Source organism: Kogia breviceps, chromosome 3 (genome assembly GCF_026419965.1).
Source record: "Kogia breviceps isolate mKogBre1 chromosome 3, mKogBre1 haplotype 1, whole genome shotgun sequence".
Classification (NCBI taxonomy): domain Eukaryota; kingdom Metazoa; phylum Chordata; class Mammalia; order Artiodactyla; family Physeteridae; genus Kogia; species Kogia breviceps.
The window spans coordinates 85,860,838-85,876,117 of record NC_081312.1 but is presented as its reverse complement, the minus strand read 5'-3'; the positions used below and the strand labels follow the sequence as shown (position 1 = coordinate 85,876,117).

The window sequence follows — 15,280 nt, the reverse complement described above, 5'->3', positions numbered from 1 at the left end:
TCAAACTGCATGGAATTGCCAACATTCAACCATCTTTTTACTTGTAAAAGTGGTAGTTCCGTAAGACTCAGTCTAAGGGGTAACCATGGGCTTTTCATAGTCTGGATGTGAAATTAAATTCCTCTTGGGCAGTAGAAGTTTAGGTCAGGTCTTTGTGGTAGGACCATGTAATAATAATTGGTTATTACAGGTTAGCTGTCAAAGTCTTTTTGCATATTGGGTGCTATTCACTCTGCCAATTTAGGAAGTCGTGTAATCTCTCTGATCTTACTCTTATCAGTAAAGTGAACTGGGGCAAAAACAGCTTCATACTCTCTTCCATTGTAAGCTTAGGTTTATTTGAACCTAAAGACAACCTGGGAGTCCTCAGGCTGGTAGAATTGCTCAGAGACCTGACCAAGGCCAAGAGGTGAGTGAGAAGCAAGTGGCCAGAACCAGATCATCTGCTTCCTGGTCACTGCTCCGCCCTCCACCAATGGATTGAGAGCAGGTCACACAAAAGGGCCTCTTTGGTGGGGAATTCCAGGGCTATGGCATGTCACTCCTTTACTTTAGGATGTTGCCTTCTGTTGATAAAGATGAACAGTGGTGATTGAAATGCATGAAATGGCAGTAGCAGCCTAACAGTTAAGAGCCGGACCGGGGTCAGAACTGCCAGGTTCGCGTCCCAGCTCCATCACCTACCAGCTGTGTGACTTGGCAAGTTATGGTATGTGACCCTTCTGTGCCCTTGTTGGGGAGGAAGAGATTTTCCTCTACCCTTCTAGGTTCTTCTGGCTGGTCCAAGAGTTAAGTTGACATGAGACAGATTACCAGGAGAAAATCAAACAAAAATTTAATTACGTGTATACATGGGAGAGATCCAGGAAAACCCAGTAACTAACTCCCCCAGATGGCTGAAGCCCTCACCTTAAATACCATCTTCAGTTAAAGACAAAAGAGATGTTGGGGGTAGTGGTTTGGAACCTGTAAGGGGAAGAATGCAATTGACATGGAGCTGGAAAATAATGCTCGGTAAACAAATGTTCGCTGGGCAATGAAGAGACAATGGGACACAGAGAGGAGTTTTAACAAACAGACTTTGCCAGGTTCCCCCCATATACGCAACTAGTTCATACTGTGTTTATCTCTGGTGACAGCTCCCTTCCTGGAATAGGTCCTCTGTCTACATTCCTTAGGCAGTGAAAGGGGAGGTCAAAGATTCTTCCTGAGTCTTTCTGGGCCTTAAAAATAATCAGCCTAAATTAATCCTAATGCCAATGAGACCCATTTTCGGGGTGGCCAGATTTGCTCCCCTCCACCCCAGTCTCATCTTTTGTAGAATGGAGGCACACAGCCCCACTGCTGAAGGTTGTGGCCGTGATTGAGTGCATTAATGGAAAGTGCTTAGGACAGTGCCTGGCACACAGTAAGTGGTCAGTGGATGCTTGTGCCATTTGATTATTGCTGCAACTACTGGGTATCACTGCACTGGAAATCACATCACTATTAAGCTACTGCCTGGCTTTTTAAAAATGTTGATCATTGAATTGGAATGTTAGTGTTTGGAGGTGATTTTAGGAACTGAACTCCCCTTACATCCTTGTCTTACTGTGCCGCAGGACTTCTAGCCACCGGCCTGAGACCTTATAGCCCAGACCATTCCTTTACTCACCCCCTCTCTGCTACCCCTAAGCCTTCCTTGGTTGTGGGGTGATGGGGAATTTGGGTTCCCCATCACCCACAGAGGAGGGTTCGATCCCCTCCTCCTCTCCTTTTATCAAAAATAAAATACATCGGGCTTCCCTGGTGGCGCAGTGGTTGAGAGTCCGCCTGCCGATGCAGGGGACGCAGGTTCGTGCCCCGGTCCGGGAAGATCCCACATGCCGCGGAGCGGCTGGGCCCGTGAGCCATGGCCGCTGAGCCTGCATGTCCGGAGCCTGTGCTCCGCAATGGGAGAGGCCACAGCAGTGAGAGGCCCGCGTACCGCAAAAAAAAAAAAAAAAAAACAAAAACATCAAGCCAGCCCTGGGTGAGGGACATGTTTCATGTTTCATAAAGCTTCCGTGAGGCTCCTGAGCTTATAACTGGCACGTGTGTGTATTTCACATGAAATGTAGAAGGCAAGGCATGGGTACACTTTGTGCTTGTTAGTCCCTCTGAAAGAAGTAGGAAATCCATCTTGGGACAGCAAATCTGTGCTTGGAAACACTGCAGCAGACATATCAGTGGGAAAGGCCTGACCCAAGGCTGACTGTGTTATATCCGATAAATAACCCACTTTTCACCTTCCTTGCATGGAACATCAAAGGAAGACAAGATTGCTCTAACAGCATCGCATTAGGGTTTTTTCTGATTATAGTACAACCATTCAAGAAAACGCGTGTGTGGTTCTAACCCCTAGAGTATGGGCCATGCCCCCACACAGGGGTCTGAAAGCTGACTGTGCCCTGTGCTCCTTTGCCCACCTCCCCACCTCCCCCACACACATGCTGGGCAGGCTGTACAAAGTCCAGCTCTGCACACACAACACCTGTCACCCTCTCTCGGGGTGCCCCTGGAGAGCCCCCTCCTCCTCCTGCCCCTCCTCCTCCCCCTCTCCTCCTCCCCTCCTCCTACTCCCTCTCCTCCTCCCCCTCTCCCCTCCCCTCCCCTCCCCTCCCCTCCCCCACTCCTCTCCCTCCCCGTCCTCCTTCCCCTCCCTCTTCTTTTCTCCCCCTTCCCCCTTCCCCTCCCCCCTTTCGTCTGCAGTCATCCCTCCTGGCCCTGGGCCTGCTCCCTGTATTTTCTGTGGTGATGTCACCACATCAGACCATCTTATTTTGTGGCTTACACATTTTGTCTCTGCTGTCACGTCAGGAGGCATGGGAGTTGTTGAAACCTTGTCTCTGTACGGAGGGAGTGGATGGTTTCTAACTTTTGAATCCCTCTGTTAACTTCATATTAGAATCCAGGGGTTTTGTGTTTTGGAAAAATTGGTATCAAGTGTGAGCTTGTGGTTCTGGAAAAAGGTCTGCCTCTCACAGGAATACTTTATGTGAAAAGTTCCACATATGTGCAGTTTTCTCAGCATTGCCAGATGGCTTGAGCCGTCTGATAAAAAGGATGGAACTGTGATAAGAGACCGAATTACCACAAGAAATGCAGTCCACCACAGATGTGCTCAGAACTCTGTTCCTACCCCAGTTCTAGAGACTTGAATATGGCATTTTTTTCTCTGTGAACTTACAGAGAATGTGTAGTGGTCCCGGTGCACTTTATTCTCACAGATCTGCTGTCTGAGTGTTGGGCAATAGGGTTTATAAAGGTGGAGGGGCAGGAGAAAATCAGAAATGAGGGGCTTCTCATAAATTAACTTGACCCCGTTTTTTTTTTTTTTAAGAAGATGTTGGGTGTAGGAGTTTTATTAATTAATTTATTTAGTTTTTCTGTGTTGGGTCTTCATTTCTGTGCGAGGGCTTTCTCCAACTGTGGCAAGCGGAGGCCACTCTTCATCGCGGTGCGTGGGCCTCTCACTATCGCGGCCTCTCTTGTTGCGGAGCACAGGCTCCAGACGCGCAGGCTCAGTAGTTGCGGCTCACGGGCCCAGTTGCTCCGCGGCATGTGGGATCCTCCCAGACCAGGGCTCGAACCCGTGTCTCCTGCATTAGCAGGCAGATTCTCAACCACTGCGCCACCAGGGAAGCCGGACCTCTTATTTTTAATGTTATGAGGTTTTTAACTTTACGGGTTGAGTTCTACTGACCTGACATCAGAAATATCAGGCTGCAGTCCCCAGCCAGACACGCATTAGCGGCATGGCCTCGCATGTCGTAACTGCTCTGTGCTTCAACTTTTCCAGCTGCAAAATGATCATAGTTATTATTCCTACATCTTCCTGGGCTGACTTGAAAATGTGGGAAACAATGTCTGAGAAACTTGTCCCAAGCACCTTCAGTGAAAGTTCATTTGCAATGTCAGTAATTGCATGTTTCTCTCAGGGCTGCCCACTCCTTCCCGGGGTCTGTGCTGTCCATGTGTGCGCTGTGAGGGCCGGGCAGGCCTCCCTCTCCTGCATTCCCAGCATATTTACTTTCTGAGTAATCCCACCTTTTCCACTGAATGGAAGAACTGAGCTTTCCCCAAGGATTTTCAAGCCTTCTGCCCACACACATACCAAAGTTAGTCATTTACAATATAGGAGAAGGAGAGACACTCTAGTTTCTGCCTTAAAACATACACACTGCCTAACAGAGATCCCCGCAGGTTGCCTGGGGTGGAAGTAACAAAGCATTTCCCTCCGGTCCTCTCGAGTTACACTGTGTTAAAGCTAAAAGAACCTCTCCAGCCCCTGGTCCAAGTGTCTCCATTGACACATGAGAAAACTGAGGCCCAGAATGTGGAAGCCCTTGCCCAGGGTCCCAGGCAAGTTATTAGCAAAGGATGAGCTGAACCTGAACCTGAACCCAGGTCTGCTGACGCACAGGCTGCAATTTTCCTGCCACTTCACTCTGCTTCCAAGGCCAACACCAGGGCAGCCGGCTGGAACCACAGCAGAGGGATGGGGACGAGAAGGAGGAGGTGGTATCGGGAAGGTGATGGACAAGGAAGGAGTCTGGGAGGTGCTTGGCCAGGGCCCTGCCCACCCCTGCCCCTTCGTCCACTCTTAGGGCACCGAAGCACCTGGAGGATTTGGGGTGTTGCCCACAGGTGCTTGCCCAACCCTGAACCTAGAGCCATAGCATGTCCCTGGGACATCGGACAGTGAAAACAGGCCCTAGTACCTCCACTGTCACATTAGGGAGTGAGCAGCGGCTAGACAGAGCTTGGGATACTCCAGCCCAGTGGGGCAGTGACCCTGAAGGAAGCAAGGGATTCCCGGGGAGGAAAAGCCTGGGACCTTTGTCTAAGGAGCAGGATAGAGGAGGGGTGGGTGGGGCTGGTGGCCTTTGGAGTCACACCGACCTGGGTTTAAAGCTTAGCTCTGAGTGACCCTGAGCAAGTTACATAACCTCCCGGAGGTAAATGGTAATGTCTTCCTCATGAGATTAATATGAGGAACAAATGAGATGATGTTTGTAAAATACCTGTGTTCAATAAACGTTAGCTAAAATAAAATTAACAGTAAGGGATCTGGTGGTAGGGAGCAGCCGGTGCCAGGCCACCCTCCGATAGCTGCCCTGTGGACCAGCATCTAGTCTCCAGTGGAGGTGCCATCAGTCTCCTCCAAGCCCCCACTTTTCAGCAGATGCCAGTTGCCAGGAGAGACCAAGGAGCTCTGAGGTTAGAGCACTCTGCAACGTGCAGGTTCTGATCCCACCTTTGATCCCTTTCTTCCAGATTCATGTGCTCCCAGCTGCCCAATCAGGTCCTGAAGAGCATCAGCATCATCGACAGCCCCGGCATCCTGTCTGGGGAGAAGCAGCGCATCAGCCGAGGTCAGTGCCCACCCTGCCCTTCTGTGCCCACCACTCCTCACCCGGGGCTGGCTGAGTCTTTCTCTGATGTTGGCAGAGGATTTCTGCCCCTGTTGTATTCTATCCATCCTCCTGGGCACCCCCAGCATCCCTGGGCAGCCCCAGGGTCCAGAGCTGAAGAGGTCCCAGGAAATAACCAGGAAGTCATATGGTCAAAGGTTCTGCTCTTTCAACTGAGAAACTTTCTGGAGCCTTAGCCATAACCTCTTAATTCCTTTAAACACTGTCATGTGATACTAGTACCCACCTCACATAAATCTTCAGACTTTAAGAGGGGACCACTTGCTGACCACTCACTTGGACACATGACAAAAAATAAAGAAGGCCAGCTAGTGACAGCAAAGGAGAGAGCCCTCCCAGCTGGTCTTCCTCCCTCCCCCATTGCCGTGTATTCCACCCCAGTCACCTCTGCAGCAGCCTTCTATTGAGTGAGCCTTTATTGCTATCTGCTTGGTGCCCAACGCTGTACTGCGCACTGGGGATGCAGAAAGAACAGGTGCAGTTTCTGCCCTGGAGGAGCTTGTGTTCTAACGAGGAAGACAGACATTAGTTTCATTATCACAGAAATAAATAGAGAACGAGAGCTGGGATACTCACTCTGCGATGGGGACTGTCTGTCAGAGTGTAAGGAGGATATCTGGCCTTGGCATGTTGGGAAAGGCTCTCCAGAGGAAGAGACATTGGAGCTGGAATCTGCAGGATGAATAGGAATTACCTAAGGGAAGCTCTGGGGTGGGAAAGGAGAGACAATAAGGCGTTCAGAGGAGATTTGTGGAGAATAGAAAACGCTTGTGAAAAACAGTGACGTCAGGGCTTCCTCAGCCTTCACAACACGAGGCTGAGGCAGTACTGTTTCCAGACCTGTGCACTGTGGTTAAATAGATGGGCCTGCGGTCTCCCCCACCTTCCCGGTAAGGGAGCTGTCGGGAGTAGACCAGAGGACTGTTTACTTACAGAGAGGAAATTCCTGACAGGGAGGGCACCAGGATGGATTCCTGTGGTCCCAGAGGCAGGTCAAGTTCCCTCGCCCTGGCCCTTGAAACAGAGGACAGTTCCTGGAGGCTTTGCTGGGAGGGAGAGGCTGGAGTGGATGCATTGCTGCTGTCACTTCTCACTGGTAACTCTTTACAGCCCCTGAACAGGAGTAGTGGGGTTATGGCCAGCCAGTGAACTGCCCCACTCCTGAAGCCAAAGAACGTTACACAGGCCCTGGGACCCACCTGGGAGCTAGAAAGCAAAGGTCCCGTGACAGGGTTAAAGAAAGGGCTCCCCATGTCTATAAGCCCTCTTTTCTCCTGCTGTTTGAGAAATGCTGATTTTGCAGCCTCCGACTGCCTTGACCCATTTGTTCAGGGACTCAGTGGGCCATTAGGCCTCCCTGAGGCCTCCAAGAACATTGCACTTGTAGAAAAAGCCACGAATAACAGTTGTTCATGATTTTCTCCAGCTCCTTAGTGACTTTTTCTTCTGCATATACAAACATACCTTTTTTAACAGAAATGTGATTGCCATGCACATTTGCTACAACTTGATTTTTTGCCATAACAGCTATCGCGGATCATTCTATGCCAGTATATTTAAATTACTTTTTCCTTTTTACAGCTGCTTAGGTTCTATCAGAGGGACATAGCGTCTTTTATTTAACTGATTTGTGGATGTTGTGTGGTTAATAATTTTTCCCTCTTGCAGATAGCACTCCGGAGAGACATCTTTTTTGTATCTTTACACCTCGGTGCCAATAGATTTTTTTAAAAACCAACTTAGGACCATTAATTTGGCCCCATTAAACATTGCTCTGAAAATACCATGTTTTGTTTTAAAAGGAAAATAAAGCAAACACATGTCCCACAGCTTTTTCAAGCTGCCTGTGTTTCCACTGCTTCTGAGTGTCTGACGGAAGTATGCCAGAGATATATGTGGTCCTGGAAATTTTCTTTTTGCCTCTAAATTTTAGGACCTCTGGATTTGAGCTTCAGCCTTATCCATTCCTTTTCATTGGCAGGACTTTGACCAATGCTAATCATCCATGTTCTTCAGGGTTTCTCCTGGGCTTAGTGATTCTAAGTGTCTTTCAACCTATAGCTCCTTCAGAGTAGTTAGCGTGGTGTAATGCTCTCAGGATGCTTTGAAGACAGTTTTTTTTTAACACTTTATAATAACTGACTCATATCCTGACTTACTGTGGCATGTCCTTCTTCATATCCTATGCCCAGAAATAGCACATATGGTTCCAACCAGTCAGCTGGTCCCTGCCGCCCTGACAGACAGCAGCTGATGGGGAAGGACCCAGAGCGGCAAACGATGGCAGCCCCGGGCACTGTGGCCAGGGTCCCCAGGCTTCCCAGGCTTAGGTGCCATACCGTGTTCGGGTACCTTGGCTAGTTGGAGTCACTTAGCTGACAGTTTCAACCCCAAAGAATGTGTACTGTTTCAAAGCTGCTTCAGCTTAAACTATTGCAAACAGCACTTCATTCTCACACACGCTCCTGTCTGCTTCCATCCCTCCATCTCCTAAATCACAGCGCCACCTTTGCCAGTCATCTTTGTCAACACTGGATGAGGCACGGGGACAAACTGTGACCCCACAGAACATTTGAAACATCCGCCATTGACCTTATTGGTGGGGCTTTGCCTCCCTGACGGATGTTTCGTCTGTGAAAGAGGAATGGGGCAGCTGCTGCCCCCTCCTCCTTGTCCCTTAGTGCAGTTGATGGATTAACCCTCAGCAGGCAGAGTCTCATCAAGCAGGTCCCTCTTAACACATGTAGCGTCTCCTTGAAGTGTGTATTCACAATAGCAGTATGAGAACAGCCATCAGGTATTGAGCCCTTGCTGTGTGTCTACGATGTGCTCTTCATTTAGGACTTGCTAAGTTAAACCCGCACACAGTCCTGCACAGACAGGAGCCCAGCCCTGACTAGGGAACCCCTCGCCCTCTCTCCTCTGGGAAAGCGGAGCCTAACAGTGATTGTAAGAATTATTTCCCCAGCTGCTGGGCAGATGGGCAACCAGGCTTGACATCCTGGGAGTGGACAGAGTAAAAGCTGTTAACAAGGTGCTGCTTTTGGAGAACAAGCTGAGGGGATGTGTGCTTCAGGCAGTGGCTGCAGGCTGACGCTGCTGTGTGGACCTAGTCCACCCTCTAGCCTGCAGGGCTGTGCAGCCCTGGCTAAGCACATGCTGGGCAGACAGTGCAGCTGCAGGAGGAGTTGATGAGCATGGGGTGACTGCAGAGCACCCCCCAAGAAGACCTGCTGACCGCATCACACGCAGAGTTCTCCCCATCCGCATGGGATGAGGCAGACGGCAGGTGGGGCAGTGGAGCGTCATGCTACTTTGCCGGTGGTCGAACAGGGAAGGAGGGACCTAAGCTGGGGAGCTGGCCTCATCATCACTGGCAGCCCTTGGGCACCCCCAGGGAACTGCCCAGGTACCCCAAACTCTGGGAACCAGATGGCCTAGTGAGGGTGTATCTCCAGGAAGGAGTGCTGAACCCAGGTTCAGTCACATGCCTCCCTTTACCTGTGGCTCCCTTCTTCCTTGTTCATTCTTCTCTCTCGTGACATCATAAGCCTGCTTCATTTTTACTCTTTGCTGAGTAGAGGGGGCAAGTGTGATTACACGGAGAACATTGCTCTTCTCTTGGCCGAAGTCATAGGTGACCAGAAGAAACAGTTGACATTTCTACATGATGATTTGTATTTTGGGGTGTTCAGTTTGAGGCAAAACATGGCAAACCCACTCTTATGTTAGAAGTGACCTTTACCAAGTAGAATGTGTCTTAGCACAGCCTTCTCATCAGCAGGTCCTTAACATGGACCCTAGAAGTCAGGTCCCTGCTCTGTGCTCCAGAGTGAAACAAGAATGCATAGTCAGCACTGGAGGGGAGTAAATGTTGTCTAAATCTCCTCTTTGGGAGTTCTATAAATAAAACCCGCTAGAGTAATTGATTTTGAAGCAACTTTTAGTATACTACTCCATATGGAAACCCATTACCCTTCTGATGTTTCTTGGTTTAATTATAGTTAACAGAAAATTTTTAGGAACAGAAGGGTGAGCTTAGATACTAGCTTGTAGTTTTCTTGCCTGACATAGAGAATTCCCATCAAGCAGGAATTAAAATATTCTGATATATTTTTAATAATAACTTTATTCTACTTAAGTAAGAGCTACCTAAAATTCCTACAAACTTTTCTTGATTCTTTTCTTGTAGCCAATAAAGAAATGTTTGAGTTCTTAAGGTTTTCTAAGTTATTTTCTTGAAGTGGGTGGGTGAAATCTGACCAGGTTCAGTCTTGAGAACATCCTTTGCCCTGATGATGGCATCCAGATTTTTGACTCTGTGTGATAAGAGCACATTTATCTGCACATCCTTATTTTCATTCCCAATCTCTTATTATTCCGGCTCCTGAACTGTTTGCTTCCTAAAATACTGTTTATGTCGTGCTGAACCTAAACATCATCTAGGATTTATTTCTGGACTTGGCATGGACCCAAGTGTGTTCCCAACTGCTTGGTACAAACCTCTGGGTTCTGGCTGCAATTATAACGTCCCTGTCTGACAAGGAGAAGACTGAAAAATCCTAATGTGGCAGCTGGTGTACTTGTCCATCTACTTAGCACATAAGCATTTGGAAGGTGCTATTTTAGCAGCCAGTAATTATTCCTGTGGTTTCCTGAGAGCATGAGGTTTTGTGTAGCCTTCAACAGACTTGACTTTGATAACAAAAATAGTACAATTTTTCCCTTTTAAAAATTTAAATAACTCTAGAAGAAAAAACTCTTGATCTGAATTTTCCAACAGATCTACCAGCAGGTCAGACCTAAGACCTAGGACCGGCAACTTGTCAAATGAAAGTCTAAGGGCGTGTTCTTCTGATGTTTAAACCCTTCTCTCTATAAGCCTTTCTCATTATAAATCAGTGAATAGAACTGAGAAGACAGTGAAAAATAGAAGGGCAGAAAATGTCCTGCTAGTAAAAGCAATCAATGATGATCATGAAAGAGAAGAGATCTAACTGTGCTTCAGATAACGTAACGGGCCGTAACATTAGCTTCAAATCATTGATTAGGGCTTCCCTGGTGGCGCAGTGGTTGAGAGTCCGCCTGCTGATGCGGGGCACACGGGTTTGTGCCCGGGTCCGGGAAGATCCCACATGCCGCGGAGCGGCTGGGCCCGTGAGCCATGGCCGCTGAGCCTGCGCGTCCAGAGCCTGTGCTCTGTGGCGGGAGAGGCTACAGTGGTGAGAGGCCCACGTACCGCAAAAAAAAAAAAAAAAAAAAAAAAAAAAATCATTGATTAATGTCTTAACATTTACATATAGACATCCTTATGTCCTCCTGATTTTGGCAGCATTCAGGAAAGCACTCAAGAATAAAAAAGACATCTGAATACTGACAGGTACAAGTGAGCAAGTCATTTCAAGGATATGCCAGCACAGTGGAGGTGCCCAAACGTAACATCACAAAAGAATTGACAGAACAGGAAACAGGGAATGGAAATCCAACTGGTAGTCATTAAAAATGCTAAAAAAAAATAGCGATGATGAAAACTGTAATCAGGGAAGTCCAAACACACCTACTTGACACATTTTTTGAGCTTGAAAGACAAAAGACCGGATTTTGAAGGCTGTGCAAGACAGGAGAGAGAACATTTAGAAATGTCAAGATAAGAATGACTTCCCCTCTTGTACTTTGGGAACAGGGAGGACTAGAGCTGAAAACACACACAAACACAGAGGAATGAGTCTTTTTCCCTAGAAGAGCGAGAAGGTTTGGAGCGAGATGTTAGCCATGTTCAACAGCAGCAGAGGCTCTTCTGAGAAGCACGTGGAGAGCTGAGAGCTGGAGGCTGAAGAGGCCAGCGGCTCCCAGGGCCAGGCGGTTACGGCAGGTGCTTCCTGTCCTTCAGGTGGAGCACACAGCCCAAGGCTGGACTTCACAGAGAGTTTCTTTTTTTTAACATCTTTATTGGAGTATAACTGTTTTACAATGGTGTGCTAGTTTCTGCTTTACAACAAAGTGAATCAGTTATACATATACATATGTTCCCATATCTCTTCCCTCTTGCGTCTCCCTCCCTATCCCACCCCCCCCATCCCACCTCTCTAGGTGGTCACAAAGCACAGAGCTGATCTCCCTGTGCTATGCGGCTGCTTCCTACTAGCTACCTGTTTTACATTTGGTAGTGTATATATGTCCCTGCCACTCTCTCACTTCATCACAGCTTACCCTTCCCCCTCCCCATATCCTCAAATCCATGCTCTAGTAGGTCTGTGTTTTATTCCCGTCCTACCCCTAGTCTCTTCATGACTTTTTTTTTCTTAGATTCCATATATATGTGTTAGCATACAGTATTTGTTTTTCTCCTTCTGACCTACTTCACTCTGTATGACAGACTCCAGGTCTATCCACCTCATTACAGATAACTCAGTTTCATTTCTTTTTATGGCTGAGTAATATTCCATTGTATGTATGTGCCACATCTTCTTTATCCGTTCATTTGTTGATGGACACTTAGGTTGCTTCCATGTCCTGGCTATCGTAAATAGAGCTGCAATGAACATTGTGGTACATGACTCTTTTTGAATTACGGTTTTCTCAGGGTATATGCCCAGTTGTGGGATTGCGGGGTCGTATGGTAGTTCTATTTGTAGTTTCTTAAGGAACCTCCATACTGTTCTCCATAGTGGCTGTATCAATTTACATTCCCACCAGCAGTGCAAGAGGGTTCCCTTTTCTCACAGAGAGTTTCTGAAGGGGGCCTGCCATGCCTGCTCAGTACCCCAGGAGAAGAAGTTCAGGCCTTACTTGGGTACTATTATAAATAAGAGTAGAAATAATCATTAAATAAAGGGGGAGTCGAGGCAGCACTATCCCCTCCTTCATTCTGTTCACCACCACCCAATACAGACACGGCTCAGGTCCATCCCAGCATCTCAGACTGCGGTCACCTGAGCTCACTGGACATGTGACCCTCATTACAGGTGCTACTCCTGTCCCTGCCTTCCCATCCTGTGGTTGGTACAGGGTGGATTTTTTTTTTCCAGTTTTATTGAGATAGAATTGACATATGGCACTGTATAAGCTTAAGGGGTACCACATAAGGATTTGACCTACATACATCATGAAATGGTTACACAATAGGTTTAATGAACATCCATCATCTTACACAGATACAACATTAAAGAATTAGAAAAAATTCTTTTCCTTGTGATGAGAACTCAACTTTCATTTATAACATACAGCAGTGTTAATTATCTCTATCATGTTGTACTTTATATCACTAGTAGTTATTTATCTTATAACTGGAATTTTTTACCTTTTGACTACCTTCATCTAATTCTCCCTCCACCCACCCTGGTACAGGGTTTCTTAATTTTTTGTTTTGTTTCTGGGGTTTTGGGTTTACGACTGTTCAGGCTCTCTTAGCTCCTCTCCCTGTCCACTTCAGTTCCTCCCAGCTTTAAGGCATCCCCAGGCTTCATCAGCATGCCCTTCTACCTTTGCCCTTGGATCCAGAAGTTGAGCAGACGGGACCCAAGGTGGAGCCTTGAGGTACTCCAATAGAGACTGCCCTCCACGTTGACAGCAGTTCATTAAAGAACGAGTTCAGTCGAGATGCAATGAGCTCCTGTGTGCCAGGTACTAAGCTAGGAACTGGGAGCATAAAGATGAACAAGGTACCACCCCTGTCTTGGAGTTGCTACAGCCTAGTGTGGTCATCCAGCCAGTCACTGATGCACCAAATTGTTCTGAAAGAAAGCTGTCACCTACAAAGAGAATTATTATTCATTCAACAAACACTAAGCAAAAAAGATGGACATGGTCACTGCCCTTATGGAATTCACATTCTGATGGGAGAGTCAGACAAGAAAAGCAGGTAAACAAATGAATAAAATCATTGTAAATAGTGAGGAGTGCCAGGAAGGAAATAGATAAGGCATTGAGCTCAATGAGAAGGGGTGAGGTGGGAGGACCACAGTCTTGGAAGGTGGCGGAGGCCTGTGGCTGAAAGTTCAGAAGGCGGTGGCCTTGCAGAGGTGGGCAAGTCAAGGTTTTGCAGGTTTGGGCTGACCATGTTGTCTATTCAGATATTTTCCACCTGATATATAAAGAATATGTAAAAGAATAGACTTTCAAGTATCAGATATTCACCCATGGATTTCAATTCCTACATATTCATGGTTTTTTCTGAGGCCTTTTTTGGAACCTACACTATTCAGTCTATAAACCCAGAGTCAAACATGTTGCTTTCCTAGGTCCAGTCAAGGGACTGAAGTCCCTGTGGGCTGTCCTATGTCATATAGCGGGAAACACATGGGCAGGAGAATTGGACTTCCTGGGTTCCAGTTTAGCTCAGCCATCTACCAGCCATGCAGCCTTGGGAAAGTTGTGAATCTCTATGGGAAATGAGGGTAATAATAGTACCTACCACATAATGCTGTTGTAGCTGAGTTACTACCTAGAAAGCAGAAAATAATACCCAGACTAGCACATAGTAAGTGCTCAATAAATGTTAGCTGTTATTATTACTCTCACCATCTCAATGTGGTGGTGGTGGTATAGGCCAGAGTTTTCAAAGGCTGAATTTAATACTGGTTAGTACTGGTTTCTTGCCTCTTAAAGTCTTCTGTCTCAGAGTAGGGGAAATTTTTGTCAAGTTATTTGAAATGTGGAATTTGTTGTTCAGGGACTGAATATGCTGTGTTTGGCTAAGCGTTTTTACCTTTTTCCCCCATACCTCGGTCATTTTATTGATAATTAGCTTTTAAATTTTGAAATCACATCTCTCTCTGGAAGTGGAAAAGGGACAACACTAATTGATCATCCAGTTTAAAAAATATTTGGTGGAAAAAGAATTTTAAAATAATGGACAGATATTGTGTGTGTCATCTTTTTGACACTCCTTTATCTTAGAAGTGATGGTATAAAAAGCAATGGGTAATAGTAGGGGCGTGCTAGAGACTATTCATTTAACACACATTTATATTGATTGCCTGCTGGGTGCCAAGCACTGTTCTGGATTCAGAAGGAATGAGGCACAGCCCCTGGCCCTGGTGCACACACTTGACTGGGGTTGATGGACCTGCAAACAATCCACTCTGACCCTGTGCATTACAGGAGTTCTGAACAAGAAGTGGGGTATGGGAAGTAGGCTGTCAGCAAAGCTGCTAAGGGAAGGGACTCTTCTTCCCCTTTTTAAAAAAATCTGCATTTTCTCTCTCTCTCTGAACAATTCAGTGGTTTCGTTTTTGTTTCTGTTTTTTGTATATTTACAGAGTTGTGCAACCATCACCACAATGAATTGTAGAAAATTTTCATCACCCCCAAAAGAAAAGTTTTCCTCATTAGCAATCGCTACCCGTTCTCCTCCCCCCAGACCCTGGCAACCACTAATCTACCTTCTGTCTCTGGATTTACCTACTCTGGACATTTCATATAAATGGAATCATACAGCATGTGGCCCTTGTGTCTGGCTCCTTTCACTTAGCATAATGTTTTCAAGGTTCATCTGAGTCAAACAGTGCTTCATTCCTTTTTATGGTTGAATAAAAATTCCATTGTACAGCTGTACCACGTTTTATTCATTCATAAGTTGGTGAACATTCGGGTTTGCACTTTTTTGGCTATTTTGAAAAATGCTGCTATGATCATTCATGTATGAGTTTTTGTGAAAATGTGCATTCTTGGGACTTCCCTGGCAGTCCAGTGGTTAAGACTCTGCATTTCTACTGCAGGGGGCATGGGTGGGTTTGATCCCTGGTCGGGGAACTAAGATACCACATGGTGCAGGACACAGGCAAAAAAAAAAAGAGAGAGTGAAAAACGTATGTTCTTGATTC

At 46.7% G+C, this 15,280-nt stretch overlaps 1 protein-coding gene across 1 annotated transcript in view; it reads left to right on the top strand.

Annotated features, from left to right (window-relative positions):
* The window catches only part of EHD4 (EH domain containing 4), a 95,211-nt gene that overhangs the window by 38,860 nt on the left and 41,071 nt on the right, over nt 1–15,280 (top strand). The window contains exon 3 of the mRNA XM_059058055.2: nt 5,299–5,396. Coding sequence (XP_058914038.1) covers nt 5,299–5,396 — 98 coding nt within the window. The remainder of the gene's footprint in view (nt 1–5,298; nt 5,397–15,280) is intronic.